Source organism: Oncorhynchus mykiss, chromosome 2 (genome assembly GCF_013265735.2).
Source record: "Oncorhynchus mykiss isolate Arlee chromosome 2, USDA_OmykA_1.1, whole genome shotgun sequence".
NCBI lineage: Eukaryota > Metazoa > Chordata > Actinopteri > Salmoniformes > Salmonidae > Oncorhynchus > Oncorhynchus mykiss.
The window spans coordinates 97,653,622-97,672,568 of record NC_048566.1 but is presented as its reverse complement, the minus strand read 5'-3'; the positions used below and the strand labels follow the sequence as shown (position 1 = coordinate 97,672,568).

The following is an 18,947-nucleotide window of genomic DNA, read 5'->3' as shown; positions in this document are numbered from 1 at the left end:
CATGACTCCAGAATCTTTCGGGCCTCTGAAATCTATCAGTGCCTATCACAAGGTAAGCCACACAACCCCTATTTATAACCATCATGGCTGTGTCAAGAATATCACTGTGTTTATGAGGTAGTAATGATGAGATTTTGTGTTGACAGGTGAATTCTCTGGTGTGTTGCTGGGAGACAGGGGGTATGGCTGCCAGCCTTTTCTCCTGACACCTTTCACAGACCCCCAGGAAGCACAGCAGGCCTACAACCATGCCCATGCCAGGACCAGGGCCAGAGTTGAAATGACCTTTGGCCTCCTGAAGGCACGCTTTCACTGCCTTCACAAATTAAGGGTCAGCCCTGTTAGGGCATGTGATATTACTGTGGCTTGTGCTGTCCTCCACAATGTGGCCTGCCTGAGGAAGGAGAGGGCCCCCAGAGTGCCACCAGCCATGGACTGGGACAATCCGGCAATCTTCCCTGATGACGACAGTGGTCGGCTGCTGAGGGACCAATATGTGTTGAATTATTTTAGTTAGTATGTGTGCTTTCAATTTTGGTTAAATATGTCCTGCGGTGGCAGAGGAATTTGGGTTTTTTTGGGTTCGTTTTTTGACGAATTTGGCCTCTTATGATGTTTGTGCGGTATACTGTGTGTAATACAAGGCTGCAGGGAGGCTACTGCATCCATTCATTTGTCTGTTCAGTTGATGTGTATGGATTTGTCCTGCATTTATTTTAGTGTGCAGACATGCAGGGTGTGTTATACACATTCAAAGGTCTGTATATGTATCATTTTGTATAATATGCTTAGATTCTGTGCTTTCCATCTTGTAGAGTCACTGTGACTTCAGTTTTGAAAGGAGCTGATGGTTTACCTGCTTTGTTTTGTCCTTATTCAATAAAGGAACATAATGTTACACATTGTGTTTTTATATTCATATGGAATGTGTATTTGTTTATATGACAGAGTACTAGGGCCACACTGAAGAAAAAGGATAAAGTCATAAATTTATGAGGCTGGTTCTTTCTGCAGAAAAGCTACATATTGTTTTTACAGTTTTGATACTTATGACAATGTGATACTTAATATTCTGGCACATCAGCATGTCTTTGTTTATGAAACCATACTGAAGTACAATTTCACGAAATGCCCCACATCTGTCATTTTAACAACTGTCCTCCTTTAAAACAACTGGTTACAATATTATGACTTGTGTTTTTTTCCCCTCTGTGGCCCTAATATTCTAGCATTTTATATATAGCCTTATAGTCTATGGGAAACTGTAAATTATCTAATGATAGCAACATCATCTAAAAATCATTTTTTATCCAAAATCATTGAAATTAATGATCACAAACGTTTAAATAACAGTGGGTCTAGTTATATGTGATAACAATGTATAGTGAGCAGTGAAATAACTATTGGTTTCCATTTGTGGTGACTGCTGACTGACATTAGGGATGAGATTAAATAGATCCTGGAATTTAGCCTGGTCTGGAGCAGGCTAGCTCCACAGAATAAATCTCCATGGTAATTTATACCATAACATATCCTCCTGCCCCCTATCCATCTTTAGTGCAACCGGATTACGGATCAATTGAGCCAGGATCACCAAGATATCCTGGCTTAATCCCTTATCCTAGTTTTGTGCAACAGGCCCCAGGAAACGAAACCGTAAAATTAGGAGGAGCCAAGTGTTTGAATTACGTCCCCAGTGTAGTCCTGCACACTGCGCCCCACTCTTAAAGGTACAGGAAAACAATGTCTCCTCTGACCCAAATACATGTAGCTCGTTAGGTCGACAGATCAAACTACGCAGAGGTCTGCACTAGTGTCATCATTTGAAGAAAACATACACACGAGGAAAAAGCATGCGTACCTGTTGCCCTACCCGGCAGTTTCAGGATGGCTGTGATTGTAAGGTACCCAAGGGGTTAAAATCATACTGGCCTCTCACCATTTTAACATAGATTGTGTAAATTAATCTCTGAACATAGGTCTACTCTAACCTTTCAATTATTTCTTCATCTGGTTTACTAAACAATTCCAATACGTGTTCTGTGTTTCATTCATAGTTTAAATTCTCCAAAGTGGCCTGGGCTTCTGGAGCTCAGACGTGCAGTAGTACGTGTAGAAACAGATAGGTCGCGTTTTGAAGTGTCTGTCCTATAGCAGGCCACGTTTTGAAGTGTCTATCCAATAGCAGGCCACGTTTTGAAGTGTCTGTCCTATAGCAGGCCACGTTTTGAAGTGTCTTGTCCAATAGCAGGCCACGTTTTGAAGTGTCTGTCCTATATAGCAGGCCACGTTTTGAAGTGTCTGTCCTATAGCAGGCCACGTTTTGAAGTGTCTATCCAATAGCAGGCCACGTTTTGAAGTGTCTTGTCCTATAGCAGGCCACGTTTTGAAGTGTCTTGTCCTATAGCAGGCCACGTTTTGAAGTGTCTGTCCTATATAGCAGGCCACGTTTTGAAGTGTCTGTCCTATAGCAGGCCACGTTTTGAAGTGTCTGTCCTATAGCAGGCCACGTTTTGAAGTGTCTGTCCTATAGCAGGCCACGTTTTGAAGTGTCTGTCCTATAGCAGGCCACGTTTTGAGGTGTCTGTCCTATAGCAGGCCACGTTTTGAAGTGTCTGTCCTATAGCAGGCCACGTCGTGAAGTGTCTGTCCTATAGCAGGCCACGTCGTGAAGTGTCTGTCCTATAGCAGGCCACGTCGTGAAGTGTCTGTCCTATAGCAGGCCACGTCGTGAAGTGTCTGTCCTATAGCAGGTCTCGTTTTGAAGTGTCTGTCCTATAGCAGGCCACGTTTTGAAGTGTCTGTCCTATAGCAGGTCGTGTTTTGAAGTGTCTGTCCTATAGCAGGCCACGTTTTGAAGTGTCTGTCCTATAGCAGGCCGTGTTTTGAAGTGTCTGTCCTATAGCAGGCCACGTTTTGAAGTGTCTATCCAATAGCAGGCCACGTTTTGAAGTGTCTGTCCTATAGCAGGCCACGTTTTGAAGTGTCTGTCCTATAGCAGGCCACGTTTTGAAGTGTCTATCCAATAGCAGGCCACGTTTTGAAGTGTCTTGTCCTATAGCAGGCCACGTTTTGAAGTGTCTGTCCTATAGCAGGCCGTGTTTTGAAGTGTCTGTCCTATAGCAGGCCACGTTTTGAAGTGTCTATCCAATAGCAGGCCACGTTTTGAAGTGTCTGTCCTATAGCAGGCCACGTCGTGAAGTGTCTGTTCTATAGCAGGTCTCGTTTTGAAGTGTCTGTCCTATAGCAGGCCACGTTTTGAAGTGTCTGTCCTATAGCAGGTCGTGTTTTGAAGTGTCTGTCCTATAGCAGGCCACGTTTTGAAGTGTCTGTCCTATAGCAGGCCGTGTTTTGAAGTGTCTGTCCTATAGCAGGCCACGTTTTGAAGTGTCTATCCAATAGCAGGCCACGTTTTGAAGTGTCTGTCCTATAGCAGGCCACGTTTTGAAGTGTCTGTCCTATAGCAGGCCACGTTTTGAAGTGTCTGTCCTATAGCAGGCCACGTTTTGAAGTGTCTGTCCTATAGCAGGCCACGTTTTGAAGTGTCTTGTCCAATAGCAGGCCACGTTTTGAAGTGTCTGTCCTATAGCAGGCCACGTTTTGAAGTGTCTGTCCTATAGCAGGCCACGTTTTGAAGTGTCTATCCAATAGCAGGCCACGTTTTGAAGTGTCTTGTCCTATAGCAGGCCACGTTTTGAAGTGTCTTGTCCTATAGCAGGCCACGTTTTGAAGTGTCTGTCCTATATAGCAGGCCACGTTTTGAAGTGTCTGTCCTATAGCAGGCCACGTTTTGAAGTGTCTGTCCTATAGCAGGCCACGTTTTGAAGTGTCTGTCCTATAGCAGGCCACGTTTTGAAGTGTCTATCCAATAGCAGGCCACGTTTTGAAGTGTCTTGTCCTATAGCAGGCCACGTTTTGAAGTGTCTTGTCCTATAGCAGGCCACGTTTTGAAGTGTCTGTCCTATATAGCAGGCCACGTTTTGAAGTGTCTGTCCTATAGCAGGCCACGTTTTGAAGTGTCTGTCCTATAGCAGGCCACGTTTTGAAGTGTCTGTCCTATAGCAGGCCACGTTTTGAAGTGTCTGTCCTATAGCAGGCCACGTTTTGAAGTGTCTGTCCTATAGCAGGCCACGTTTTGAAGTGTCTGTCCTATAGCAGGCCACGTCGTGAAGTGTCTGTCCTATAGCAGGCCACGTCGTGAAGTGTCTGTCCTATAGCAGGCCACGTCGTGAAGTGTCTGTCCTATAGCAGGCCACGTCGTGAAGTGTCTGTCCTATAGCAGGTCTCGTTTTGAAGTGTCTGTCCTATAGCAGGCCACGTTTTGAAGTGTCTGTCCTATAGCAGGTCGTGTTTTGAAGTGTCTGTCCTATAGCAGGCCACGTTTTGAAGTGTCTGTCCTATAGCAGGCCACGTTTTGAAGTGTCTGTCCTATAGCAGGCCACGTTTTGAAGTGTCTATCCAATAGCAGGCCACGTTTTGAAGTGTCTGTCCTATAGCAGGCCACGTCGTGAAGTGTCTGTCCTATAGCAGGTCTCGTTTTGAAGTGTCTGTCCTATAGCAGGCCACGTTTTTTAGTGTCTGTCCTATAGCAGGTCGTGTTTTGAAGTGTCTGTCCTATAGCAGGCCACGTTTTGAAGTGTCTGTCCTATAGCAGGCCGTGTTTTGAAGTGTCTGTCCTATAGCAGGCCACGTTTTGAAGTGTCTATCCAATAGCAGGCCACGTTTTGAAGTGTCTGTCCTATAGCAGGCCACGTTTTGAAGTGTCTGTCCTATAGCAGGCCACGTTTTGAAGTGTCTGTCCTATAGCAGGCCACGTTTTGAAGTGTCTGTCCTATAGCAGGCCACGTTTTGAAGTGTCTTGTCCAATAGCAGGCCACGTTTTGAAGTGTCTGTCCTATAGCAGGCCACGTTTTGAAGTGTCTGTCCTATAGCAGGCCACGTTTTGAAGTGTCTATCCAATAGCAGGCCACGTTTTGAAGTGTCTTGTCCTATAGCAGGCCACGTTTTGAAGTGTCTGTCCTATATAGCAGGCCACGTTTTGAAGTGTCTGTCCTATAGCAGGCCACGTTTTGAAGTGTCTGTCCTATAGCAGGCCACGTTTTGAAGTGTCTGTCCTATAGCAGGCCACGTTTTGAAGTGTCTGTCCTATAGCAGGCCACGTTTTGAAGTGTCTGTCCTATAGCAGGCCACGTTTTGAAGTGTCTGTCCTATAGCAGGCCGTGTTTTGAAGTGTCTGTCCTATAGCAGGCCACATTTTGAAGTGTCTATCCAATAGCAGGCCACGTTTTGAAGTGTCTGTCCTATAGCAGGCCACGTCGTGAAGTGTCTGTCCTATAGCAGGTCTCGTTTTGAAGTGTCTGTCCTATAGCAGGCCACGTTTTGAAGTGTCTGTCCTATAGCAGGTCGTGTTTTGAAGTGTCTGTCCTATAGCAGGCCACGTTTTGAAGTGTCTGTCCTATAGCAGGCCGTGTTTTGAAGTGTCTGTCCTATAGCAGGCCACGTTTTGAAGTGTCTATCCAATAGCAGGCCACGTTTTGAAGTGTCTGTCCTATAGCAGGCCACGTTTTGAAGTGTCTGTCCTATAGCAGGCCACGTTTTGAAGTGTCTGTCCTATAGCAGGCCACGTTTTGAAGTGTCTGTCCTATAGCAGGCCACGTTTTGAAGTGTCTTGTCCAATAGCAGGCCACGTTTTGAAGTGTCTGTCCTATAGCAGGCCTCGTTTTGAAGTGTCTGTCCTATAGCAGGCCACGTTTTGAAGTGTCTATCCAATAGCAGGCCACGTTTTGAAGTGTCTTGTCCTATAGCAGGCCACGTTTTGAAGTGTCTTGTCCTATAGCAGGCCACGTTTTGAAGTGTCTGTCCTATATAGCAGGCCACGTTTTGAAGTGTCTGTCCTATAGCAGGCCACGTTTTGAAGTGTCTGTCCTATAGCAGGCCACGTTTTGAAGTGTCTGTCCTATAGCAGGCCACGTTTTGAAGTGTCTGTCCTATAGCAGGCCACGTTTTGAAGTGTCTGTCCTATAGCAGGCCACGTCGTGAAGTGTCTGTCCTATAGCAGGCCACGTCGTGAAGTGTCTGTCCTATAGCAGGCCACGTCGTGAAGTGTCTGTCCTATAGCAGGCCACGTCGTGAAGTGTCTGTCCTATAGCAGGCCACGTCGTGAAGTGTCTGTCCTATAGCAGGCCACGTCGTGAAGTGTCTGTCCTATAGCAGGCCACGTCGTGAAGTGTCTGTCCTATAGCAGGTCTCGTTTTGAAGTGTCTGTCCTATAGCAGGCCACGTTTTGAAGTGTCTGTCCTATAGCAGGTCGTGTTTTGAAGTGTCTGTCCTATAGCAGGCCACGTTTTGAAGTGTCTGTCCTATAGCAGGCCGTGTTTTGAAGTGTCTGTCCTATAGCAGGCCACGTTTTGAAGTGTCTATCCAATAGCAGGCCACGTTTTGAAGTGTCTGTCCTATAGCAGGCCACGTCGTGAAGTGTCTGTCCTATAGCAGGCCACGTTTTGAAGTGTCTGTCCTATAGCAGGCCGTGTTTTGAAGTGTCTGTCCTATAGCAGGCCACGTTTTGAAGTGTCTATCCAATAGCAGGCCACGTTTTGAAGTGTCTGTCCTATAGCAGGCCACGTTTTGAAGTGTCTATCCAATAGCAGGCCACGTTTTGAAGTGTCTGTCCTATAGCAGGCCGTGTTTTGAAGTGTCTGTCCTATAGCAGGCCCCGTTTTGAAGTGTCTGTCCTATAGCAGGCCACGTCGTGAAGTGTCTGTCCTATAGCAGGCCACGTTTTGAAGTGTCTGTCCTATAGCAGGTCGCGTTTTGAAGTGTCTGTCCTATAGCAGGCCACGTTGTGAAGTGTCTGTCCTATAGCAGGCCACGTTGTGAAGTGTCTGTCCTATAGCAGGCCACGTTTTGAAGTGTCTATCCAATAGCAGGTCGCGTTTTGAAGTGTCTGTCCTATAGCAGGTCGCGTTTTGAAGTGTCTGTCCTATAGCAGGCCGTGTTTTGAAGTGTCTGTCCTATAGCAGGCCCCGTTTTGAAGTGTCTGTCCTATAGCAGGCCCCGTTTTGAAGTGTCTGTCCTATAGCAGGCCGTGTTTTGAAGTGTCTGTCCTATAGCAGGCCCCGTTTTGAAGTGTGTGTCCTATAGCAGGCCGTGTTTTGAAGTGTCTGTCCAATAGCAGGTCGCGTTTTGAAGTGTCTGTCCTATAGCAGGTCGCGTTTTGAAGTGTCTGTCCTATAGCAGGCCGTGTTTTGAAGTGTCTGTCCTATAGCAGGCCCCGTTTTGAAGTGTCTGTCCTATAGCAGGCCTCGTTTTGAAGTGTCTGTCCTATAGCAGGCCACGTTTTGAAGTGTCTGTCCTATAGCAGGCCGTGTTTTGAAGTGTCTGTCCTATAGCAGGCCCCGTTTTGAAGTGTCTGTCCTATAGCAGGCCACGTTTTGAAGTGTCTGTCCTATAGCAGGCCCCGTTTTGAAGTGTCTGTCCTATAGCAGGCCGTGTTTTGAAGTGTCTGTCCTATAGCAGGCCCCGTTTTGAAGTGTCTGTCCTATAGCAGGCCGTGTTTTGAAGTGTCTGTCCAATAGCAGGTCGCGTTTTGAAGTGTCTGTCCTATAGCAGGTCGCGTTTTGAAGTGTCTGTCCTATAGCAGGCCGTGTTTTGAAGTGTCTGTCCTATAGCAGGCCCCGTTTTGAAGTGTCTGTCCTATAGCAGGCCACGTTTTGAAGTGTCTGTCCTATAGCAGGTCGCGTTTTGAAGTGTCTGTCCTATAGCAGGCCGTGTTTTGAAGTGTCTGTCCTATAGCAGGTCGCGTTTTGAAGTGTCTGTCCTATAGCAGGCCGTGTTTTGAAGTGTCTGTCCTATAGCAGGCCCCGTTTTGAAGTGTCTGTCCTATAGCAGGCCCCGTTTTGAAGTGTCTGTCCTATAGCAGGCCTCATTTTGAAGTGTCTGTCCTATAGCAGGCCACGTTTTGAAGTGTCTGTCACGGACACTTTTTTTTTTTTTCTAAAACAGTTTATATGCAGAGTTGTGTCTTGTTGCCCTCTTATTGGCTAGAATGGACCCACCCACCCACCATCCTGTCTCAGCCTCCAGTATTTATGCTGCAGTAGTTTATGTGTCGGGGGGCTAGGGTCAGTTTGTTATATCTGGAGTACTTCTCCTCTCCTATTCGGTGTCCTGTGTGAATCTAAGTGTGCGTTCTCTAATTCTCTCCTTCTCTCTTTCTTTCTCTCTCGGAGGACCTGAGCCCTAGGACCATGCCCCAGGACTACCTGACATGATGACTCCTTGCTGTCCCCAGTCCACCTGACCGTGCTGCTGCTCCAGTTTCAACTGTTCTGCCTTATTATTATTCGACCATGCTGGTCATTTATGAACATTTGAACATCTTGGCCATGTTCTGTTATAATCTCCACCCGGCACAGCCAGAAGAGGACTGGCCACCCCACATAGCCTGGTTCCTCTCTAGGTTTCTTCCTAGGTTTTGGCCTTTCTAGGGAGTTTTTCCTAGCCACCGTGCTTCTACACCTGCATTGCTTGCTGTTTGGGGTTTTAGGCTGGGTTTCTGTACAGCACTTTGAGATATCAGCAGATGTACGAAGGGCTATATATATAAATTTGATTTGATTTGACCTGATCTTGCCTCCTCCCGACCGCCTTCCATGTTTTAAGACACGTTATTTTAGTGGTGTGACACACTGGTCTGGACAGGAGGCCTTTTGTAAAAAAGGCAGCATTTGCTCAGAATTGGAGCCGACACATTGGTTGGTTCTCTCAACAACAACAACAGGACTTTGTGTTAGCCAGACTAACTCATAGGTGAGTCCCATACTGGCATGTTAAGTCAGGGAGCATTAATAAAGTGTTATAATGGCAGAGGGTTTCAACCACACCACCTCTTACAAATTGGATCTGACAGAACATTGTAACGACCCTGGGTTTATAAGCGAGGATATCGGACTCTGCCGCCCGAGCATTTCTTTTGCGTCACAGTCGATAGCGCGCTGGACTTCGGGCTAGAAGGTCGAGGGTTCGAGACCTGCTCCCTGCCTGTTTCATTACAATGTGAATGTTCTAAATATAAAACAAGGAAAGAAGACACCCCATGCTGAAATGTACAGAACCTGGTATTCCCAGGCAGTCAGCCGGCCAAGTACTAAACAAGCCCAACCCTGCTTAGCAGCCGAGGTCGGGCGGTTTCAGGCTAGTATGGCCGTAAGCAAAGGAGTAACTCTTTCTACACGATAAAAAGTTGATGAGTCCCTGGAATGAACCTCTTCCAATTCCTCTCTGTTTAACTTTTATTTCACCTTTATTTAACTCGGCAAGTCAGTTAAGAACAAATTCTTATTTACAATGACGGCCTACCAGAAGGTTAAAGGCCTCCTGCAGGGACGGGGGCTGGGATAAATATAAATCTAGGACAAAACACACATGACAAGAGAGACAACACAACACTACATAAAGAGAGACCAAAGATAACATAGCATGACAGAAACACATGACAACACAGCATGGTAGCAGCACATCATGGCAGAAACACATGACAACACAGCATGGTAGCAGCACATCATGGCAGAAACACATGACAACACAGCATGGTAGCAACACAACATGGTAGCAACACAACATGGCAGCACAACATGGTAGCAACACAACATTGCAGCAACACAACATGGTAGCAGCACAAAACAGGGTGCCAACATTGGGCAAATGACAACAGCACAAAGGACAAGAAGGTAGAGACAACAAAACATCACGCAAATTGAAATGTCTTTCAATATTGGCTTTACAGAAATATTTAAATAGAGATTGACAGCTTCTAGTGTAAAAAAAAAAAAAGCATGTAGAGGTCTAATTTTTATCATAAGTACACTTCAACTGTGAGAAACGGAATCTAAAACAATCCAGAATATCACATTGTATGATTTTGAAGTAATTAATTAGCATTTTATTGCATGACATAAGTATTTGATACATCAGAAAAGCAGAACTTAATATTTGGTACAGAAGCCTTTGTTTGCAATTACAGAGATCATATGTTTCCTGTAGTTCTTGACCAAGTTTGCACACACTGCAGCAGGGATTTTGGCCCACTCCTCCATACAGACTCCTCCACTCCTCCAGATCCTTCAGGTTTCGGGGCTGTCGCTGGGCAATACGGACTTTCAGCTCCCTCCAAAGATTTTCTATTGGGTTCAGGTCTGGAGACTGGCTAGGCCACTCCAGGACCTTGAGATGCTTCTTACGGAGCCGCTCCTTAGTTGCCCTGGCTGTGTGTTTCGGGTCGTTGTCATGCTGGAAGACACAGCCATGACCCATCTTCAATGCTCTTACTGAGGGAAGGAGGTTGTTGGCCAAGATCTCGCGATACATGGCCCCATCCATCCTCCCCTCAATACAGTGCAGTCGTCCTGTCCCCTTTGCAGAAAAGCATCCCCAAAGAATGATGTTTCCACCTCCATGCTTCACGGTTGGGATGATGTTCTTGGGGTTGTACTCATCCTTCTTCATCCAAACACGGCGAGTGGAGTTTAGACCAAAAATATATATTTTTGTCTCATCAGACCACATGACCTTCTCCCATTCCTGCTCTGGATCATCCAGATGGACATTGGCAAACTTCAGACGGGCCTGGACATGCGCTGGCTTGAGCAGGGGGACCTTGCGTGTGCTGCAGGATTTTAATCCATGACTGCATAGTGTGTTACTGATGGTTTTCTTTGAGACTGTGGTCCCAGCTCTGACCAGGTCCTGCCGTGTAGTTTGGGGCTGATCCCTCACTTTCCTCATGATCGTTGATGCCCCACTAGGTGAGATCTTGCATGGAGCCCCAGACCGAGGGTGATTGACCGTCATCTTGAACTTCTTCCATTTTTCTAATAATTGCGCCAACAGTTGTTGCCTTCTCACCAAGCTGCTTGCCTATTGTCCTGTAGCCCATCCCAGCCTTGTGCAGGTCTACAATTTAACCCTGATGTCCTTACACAGCTATCTGGTCTTGGCCATTGTGGAGAGGTTAGAGTCTGTTTGATTGAGTGTGTGGACAGGTGTCTTTTATACAGGTAACAAGTTCAAACAGGTGCAGTTAATACAGGTAATGAGTGGAGAACAGGAGGGCTTCTTAAAGGAAAACTAACAGGTCTGTGAGAGCCGGAATTCTTACTGGTTGGTAGGTGATCAAATACTTATGTCATGCAATAAAATGCAAATGAATTACTTAAAAATCATACAATGTGATTTTCTGGATTTTTGTTTTAGATTCTGTCTTTCACAGTTGAAGTGTACAAAGCATGTAGAGGCCTGTAATTTTTTTAAAGTAGGAAAACCTGAAAAATCGTCAGTGTATCAAATACTTGTTCTCCCCACTGTACATCAGATAACATGGACTGCCACTCATACAGGTAAAGACACCAGTACATAACTTACACACATTACAGAGTTAATACTGTATATTGTTATTGTGTATATATTTCCAATCAGCCATTTTATTTTTTTAACAACTTTATTACTTAGCTATTTGTGGATATTTTTGTTTAGGAGAGCTTGCAAGTAATCATTTCACTGTACCGTTTACACCCTGTATCCTGTGCACGTGACAAATAAATGTTGATTTGATGATCAACTCACCATTCATATCAGCTGTCATAGTCAATAGAATAGGTGACTGACTTGACCAACACTATCTAGTCATCATTGACATTGACTATTTTCATTTTTGGAAAAATAACGTTCCCGTAGTAAACGGGATATTTTGTCAGGACAAGATGCTAGAATATGCATATAATTGACAGCTTAGGATAGAAAACACTCTAAAGTTTCCAAAACTGTAAAAATATTGTCTGTGAGTAAAACAGAACTGATGTTGCAGGCGAAAGCCTGAGAAAAATCCAATCCGGAAGTGCCTCATGTTTTGAAAGCGCTGCGTTCCAATGCGTCCGTCCGTATTGAGCAGTGAATGGGCTATCAACCAGATTACTTTTTCTCCGTATTCACCAAGGTGTCTACAGCATTGTGACGTAGTTTTACGCATTTAGCGGCTACATTGCGCAAGTGGTCACCTGATGCTGCCAGAGTGACTCTCGGGTAAAATACAGAGGTAGCCATTACTCCAATCTGTCCTACTGAAAAACGAATTGTCCCGGTGGATATATTATCGAATAGATATTTGAAAAACATCTTGAGGATTGATTATAAACAACGTTTGCCATGTTTCTGTCGATATTATGGAGCTAATTTGTAATATTTTTCGGTGTTTTCAGTGACCGCAATTGCCGGGCGATTTCTCAGCCAAACGTGAAGAAAAAACGGAGCTATTTCTCCTACAAAAATAATATTTTTGGAAAAAAGGAACATTTTCTATCTAACTGGGAGTCTCCTTAGTGAAAACATCCGAAGCTCATCAAAGGTAAACGATTTAATTTGATTGCTTTTCTGATTTCCGTGACCAAGTTACCTGCTGCTAGCTGGACAAAATGCTATGCTAGGCTATCGATAAACTTACACAAATGCGTGTCTATCTTTGGCTGTAAAGAATATTCTGAAAATCTGAGATGACCGGGTGATTAACAAAAGGCTAAGCTGTGTCTCAATATATTTCACTTGTGATTTTCATGAATATGAATATTTTCTAGGGAAATGTATGTCCGTTGCGTTATGCTAATTAGTGTCAGTCGATAATTACTCTCCCTCTTGTGGGATGGGGAGTCACTAGTTAACTACCTCAAATGTAATATCCATCATGATTCTAATAAAAGAACCACCCGGTTAACTTGGTCTACTTTTCCTTTACAACGGCAGGGGGTGCACCTTTCCTGGAGGTACTGCAATACCAGGTCGATGCGTGGAGTGGACGGAGCAAGCCCCTATTCCATCTCCCTATTCCAAAAATCCCTTTAATATATGGTCTACATTTTGAAAATCCATTTACTGTTTTGCAACAGCTCTGTGTCTTATGGACTCTGTTCTAAAAACTTGACAACCTTGTTCCAAGAAAAATGCTTGTAGACGATTGAGAAACTGTAATAGGTTGTTTCCGGATTTAAATAGTACAAGAGTACAGTACCATGAGGGACAAAAATGCTGACAGCACCTGGTATTCCCAGGCAGTCTCCCATCCAAGGACTAACCAGGCCTGACCTTGCTTAGCTTCTGAGACCGGGTGTATTGTATTGTAATGTTTATATGATGCACGTAAACACTTCACTGTACCGTTTACACCCTGTATCCTGTGCATGTGACGAATAAACGTTGATGTGATGATCAACTCACCATTCATATCAGCTATCATAGTCAATATACAGTGGGGCAAAAAAGTATTTTGTCCGCCACCAATTGTGCAAGTTCTCCCACTTAAAAAGATGAGAGAGGCCTGTAATTTTCATCACAGGTACACTTCAACTATGACAGACAAAATGAGAGAGAAAAAATCCAGAAAATCACATTGTAGGATTTTTTAATGAATTTATTTGCAAATTATGGTGGAAAATAAGTGGGAGAACTTGCACAATTGGTGGCTGACTAAATACTTTTTTGCCTCACTGTATCTCTGCAGTTTTCTTCTCTTTGCCAAAATTCATCATCAAAATTCATCATCTTATTCGACTAGTAGTTGGGGTTTCTGAAATGTTTATTGCTTGCCAACATTTTACTCCCTCATCTATGTTTAATGTAACACACATACATCAATTATTCCTTTCGGGTTGCCTATTCTGACGTGACGTTTGTAGTATAGAAAGTATTTGACTCAGATATGTGCCACAGAAAGTATTTGACTCTAGCCACAAAATGAAGTAAATTAGAAGTGGGGGGAGAATTTCTGCCAAAATACTTGGAACCATTTCCCTGTTTGACCGCTAGGTGTTATGGGTATTATGACTCATACTGTGGTACTCTATTGTAGGCTGTGTGTAGCAGTTAGTGGTTATGATATGAAGGTTTGGCTTGGTAAGGTATTTTTTCGCCTGGTCACAGACAGCTTATGTGTTGTGCACTGAAGTCCACAAGTGAAGGTTAAAGGTGAGAGGAGGAGAGCACGTAGGTGCCAGAAGGAATTATCCCACGATCAAAGGGATCGTGCTGTTTTGAAAATTATCTGTGTTTGCGTGTGATCAGGGGTGTGTATTCATTCCGTTGATTCTGTTGAAAAACGTTTCTTAAAGCGAAAGCAAACGGAACCAAACGGGGATAAACATACCTGAATTTGTCCAATGGAAACTCTCATTTGCAAATGTTGGACTAATGATTACACTCTAGATCAGCTAGATGAAGGCAAGATTGAACAAGGCGGTATTGAATGTGTCAATAATGTCTGTCATCTTGATTACTCAAAAGTCTCTCAACCTGTGTTCACCTACATTGTAAACTTTCATTCATAGGCTAGGTTGTAGCAACCTCATGATGGGTACAAGGACAGTATCATGTAGTAGCCTAAACCTAACTTTCAGGATGAATCAAACCAGTGTAGTTTTTATTCATCAATATAAAGTATTTTCTGCGTAATGGCAATTTAAGTGCATGATATGAAGTTTGCTGTAGTGACCGACTAAGCTTAATTGTAAAAGTATGCCTCAACAGAGCCATGTTTACAAAAGTGTATTATGCTGAGCACACATTTAGTTAGGCAGCCAGGACCATAGGCCGGGACCACTCCGTAGGACGCATTGTCGGTCTAGCTCTCACTGCAGTCCAGTGCCATGGACATCTTTGAAGTTTGGCCTCTAGTAATTTAGGAGGGCAACTTTATAAAGGCCTCCCTACAATGACCTTATCATGCAAGGCTCTACAGACAGATTTAAAAATACACAGGCTATTTTTGCGTTGATGGTGTATGTATTGAAGTCAACTGGGGAGGCAAATAGCCTAGTAAGAGCATTGGGCCAGTAACTGAGAGGTTGCTGGATCAAATCCCTGAGCTGACAAGGTACAAATCTATTGTTCTGCCCCCTGAACAAGGCAGTTAATCCACTGTTCCTAGGCCGTCATTGAAAATAAGAATTTGTTCTGAATTGACTTGCCTAGTTAAATATATTTTTAAAGTGGTTCAACATTCAAATGCGTTTTGATTGACCACATAGGAGAGGCGACGGTCGGTGGAAGTCTGGCGCCACCAAGTGGACAATTATTTTAGTTCCCTTGTGGCATCGACGCTTCCTGAGATATTATATAAAAGATAACATGTTATGTCAATATTAATTATTTCTCCAACCCCTATTTGCTAGATTATTATTCCAATTTAGCTGTAAAACTGGTTTGAACTCAATAAGGATTTGTCTCGTTTCAGATTGGAGGGCGGATGTCCACGTCATTTTGGAACCTACCAATGTGTTACATTGTAACAGTGAAAAGTGTCTTTTCCCGACGTTGATCAACTCCCAGTCTATGCCACCATTTTATTTAAATAGCATCATCTTTGATATTTGTTGTAAAGTGTACAGCGCTCATTTAGGTGTAACCTTTACCGGATTTAACGTGTCTGAGAACGGCACCTTCCTCCCGAAAGCATTGCGGTATCGCTTCTCGGCCTTTTGGCTAAGATCAAGAGCAGGATCGACTGCATTTTCTCGCGGGATCCTCAGTGGTGCGATGTCGTCATCGGCCACGTCACAGTCAGCGGCTGCTGGACTAAAGAATACGCTTCGTTTTAATTGGACAGGAAAGGAAAATTTGATGGAGAGAGTTCGTTTTGGAAAGGAAGTGCTGTTTGGACCTCTACGCCTGACAGCAGACGATGTGCACTGCCTGCAACAGAACACACCCGAGAAGTTCTACGATGTGTCGTTCTACACCATCACCCGGCTGGAGGAAGTAAAGGGGCTCTTTCGTGCGAACGCGACAGCACCCTCCCTCGTGGATTTTAAAGTTGAGTCCATGTGCAGGCACAATATGAGGGTGCTAACGGTGCATATGTTCAACCCCTGGGTCACTGAAGAAACGTTAGTGTGCTATCTCAGCCGGTATGTGACCATCTTGCCAGGAGTGAGAGACATTAAGGACGCCCTAGGCATCTGGACAGGGAAGAGGCAGTTTCGTGTGCTGCTAAAGGAAGACGAGAGCGGCCATGATGGATACCGCCATCCTCCTGCTTCGTTTTCCATCGGTGCTGATAGGGGCTACCTCATGTATGCTGGGCAGCCTCGTTTCTGCAGGAAGTGTAGCACGTACGGGCACCTCGCGGATGCCTGCACACAGACAAGGTGCAGAAACTGTGGAATTATTGGACACACAATGAGGGATTGCACCGTGCCAAAGCGCTGCAGTCTGTGTAACTCAGAGGACCACCTGTTCCGTCACTGCCCGAAGGCAGTCCCCTCTTACGCCAGAGCGGTGAGCGGGAAAAGAGCGGAAGGCGGGAAAAGACCAGATGAGGGAGAAGGCATGGAACTACGCGCCATTGAGGAGGTTGTGGATGAGATAGTGATGGAGAGAGAACTGCGAGAGTCAGAGGAGAGCGGGAGTGAGACGCCATCATCATCTCACGAGGAGAGAGGAGAAGAGGACAGAAGTTGGAATAAGCAAGTGGAGGAGGAGAAGGGAAAGCCCACCGCGCCCGAGGCAACCGAGAGCTGGACAACGGTGAGAGAGAGGAGAAAGTGCGCGGTGAAAAGGAAGCAGATGAGCCCTGTTTCCCCACTCATCCACATGGAGGTGACGGAGAAGTCTGCTTTGGGTGGGAATCGCTTCAGTTGTTTCGAAAGCGGGAAGTCTGAGGAGAAAAGCGAGGGAAACCTGGGCAGCGCAGAGGAGACTCTGCTATCCCTGTCAGGCGCGGGCTCCATCGAGAGCAGCGGTCTGGCACCCAGTGGGGTTCCAGCACCCACGCAGATGGAGGGGGAGCATGAGGAGGAGGACAGTGTTTTCCCGACCCCTATCTTGGTGGACAGTCCTCCGACTGGAGACCATCGTTTCCCAAACAGGCCGCCAAATGAGTTAAAGTACTTAAAGTGAGTTTGGAAAATAATGTCAAAAAAGAAAATAATACAATTTGAAATAGATAAGGGGGGCATTGCATCAGTAAAACAGAGATGGAAAGGGATTTACCCGTCATTGTAAATGTGTTTATAACCGATATATAGTTGTATTACATAGGTACAATTGAAATGTAAACTAAGCCTTTGTAGATATTTGATATACACAGTTTTATCCAGAGTGCATTTTGGCATATGTATATATATGTATATATTTTTATATATAGAATTGTTTGTATTGTTTTTGGAGATTGTTGGAGGCATGTTAATCTTGAATATAGGCCAATAATACTGCTCAGGTTCTGCAGAACAGCACTTTTTTTTAGGAGTTTTGATATTCTTATATTGTTACGGTACTTGTTGATACTGTTTGTAAGTATCCATGTTATGTACAACGTTATGCACTGAATTTGTATTTGAATGTGAAATGAAAATAAAAATTATTTTTCCAAAAAAAAAAAAATCTGTTCTTATCAGTGAGGGATTTTAACGTGCTAAACGTGTATGGTTTTAACGATAAACATGACCGGTGTGCACTTTTAGAGGACCTGCAGTCCCACATGCTAGGGAGGGATCCTCTAGTGGTGGGTGGGGATTTTAATTGTGTTTTAAGCAGAGCAGACAGGAGAGGGGCAGGAGGGGATTTTAAGGTAGACAGGTCAAGTGTTTTATTGCAAGTGCTGTGCAGGGATTTTAAACTGACTGACTGTTTTAAAACCCTGCATCCAAGAGAGGAGGGCTTCACCTGGACCAGTGGTGATGGCACCAGAGCCTCTCGCATTGATTATCTGTTTACCCGGGACTGTCCCCCAACTGATGCTAGAATAACCCCTGCTTTCTTCTCAGACCACGTAATGCTGACGTGCACCCTTTCACTATCTTCGGGTGTGACTGTGGGAAGAGGGCCCTGGAAACTGAACTGCTCCCTTCTAGAAGATGATAGAGTAGTTAGTCAGTACAGAGAGCAGTTCAGCCAGTGGCAGACGCTACAGGACTTCTTTGACACGCGAGCACAGTGGTGGGAAATGGTGAAGGAAAGGACAAGGACCTTCTTTAGAGAGATAGGAAAGGAAAAAAGCAGAGAAAAAGATAGACGCATGGTGGGACTGCAAAAGCGACTGGAAAGGTATTTTAACCTATGCCAACAGGGCCTTGATTTTAACCAAGAAATTAAAGAAGTAAAGAAGGAAATGGCACTTTTAGCAGAACAGAGAAGCAAGGGGGTTATTTTAAGAAGCAAGGAAAGGGAATTAGAAGAGGGGGAGAAGTGCACTAGGTACTTTTTTAAGAAAATAATTAGTAAGGGTAGGATTATGACAGGATTGAGAAACAAGGACGGGGTTTTAAAAACAGACACAGAGGGAATAAAGGAAGTGGTCGAGGACTTTTATGGGGAACTGTTTGGGGTAAAAGATGTGTGCGAGGGAACAATGGGGGACCTTTTAACATACATCGACAAGACCTTACCCAATACAGACGACCTGAAAAAAGACCTGACGAGGACAGAAATCGACCAAGGACTGAAACGTTTTAAGAGAGGTAAATCACCGGGGGAGGACGGCCTCCCTTTGGAGTTTTATCTGACCTTTTGGGATGTTTTAGCCGACGAACTTCTGACTGTTTTTACTGATTTCGAACACCTCGACAGACTACCCGACAGTTTTAGAGTGGGGATCGTGACTCTTTTACATAAGAAAAACGACAGGACGGACCTGAAAAACTGGAGACCGATTACCCTTTTAAACTTTGATTGTAAACTTTTTACCAAGGTTTTAACACTCAGAATGTCTTCTGTTTTAGGGGAGGTGATCCACCCGGACCAAACCTGTGCCGTGCCCGGAAGGAAGATCACGGACAGCCTGATACTGATCCGAGATGCCATCTGTTATGCGAGAGACAGAAACATGCGGCTTGTAGTCCTAAATTTAGATTTTGAAAAAGCCTTTGATCGGGTCTCGCACCAGTACCTCTTTAAGGTACTGCAAAAAATGG

At 44.7% G+C, this 18,947-nt stretch overlaps 3 protein-coding genes and 1 pseudogene across 4 annotated transcripts in view; 2 read left to right on the top strand and 2 right to left on the bottom strand.

Moving 5' to 3' along the window:
* Nucleotides 1-18,947, bottom strand: part of LOC110512361 (E3 ubiquitin/ISG15 ligase TRIM25) — a 42,983-nt gene that overhangs the window by 4,055 nt on the left and 19,981 nt on the right. The window lies entirely within an intron of this gene.
* The window catches only part of LOC118943865, a 37,627-nt gene that overhangs the window by 17,264 nt on the left and 1,416 nt on the right, over nt 1-18,947 (top strand). The gene's annotated exons all lie outside the window — the stretch shown is intronic.
* LOC118943862 lies at nt 12,105-17,418 on the top strand. The gene is made up of 2 exons (XM_036960208.1): nt 12,105-12,397; nt 15,272-17,418. The coding sequence occupies exon 2, from the start codon at nt 15,370-15,372 to the stop codon at nt 16,933-16,935; it is 1,566 nt and encodes a 521-aa protein (XP_036816103.1). The 5' UTR covers nt 12,105-12,397; nt 15,272-15,369; the 3' UTR covers nt 16,936-17,418.
* LOC118944206 lies at nt 12,788-13,001 on the bottom strand (annotated as a pseudogene).

What these genes read in the sequence shown, in the direction of transcription:
- LOC118943862 (XM_036960208.1), top strand. Translation starts at nt 15,370, where the DNA reads ATGCCACCATTTTATTTAAATAGCATCATCTTTGATATTTGTTGTAAA.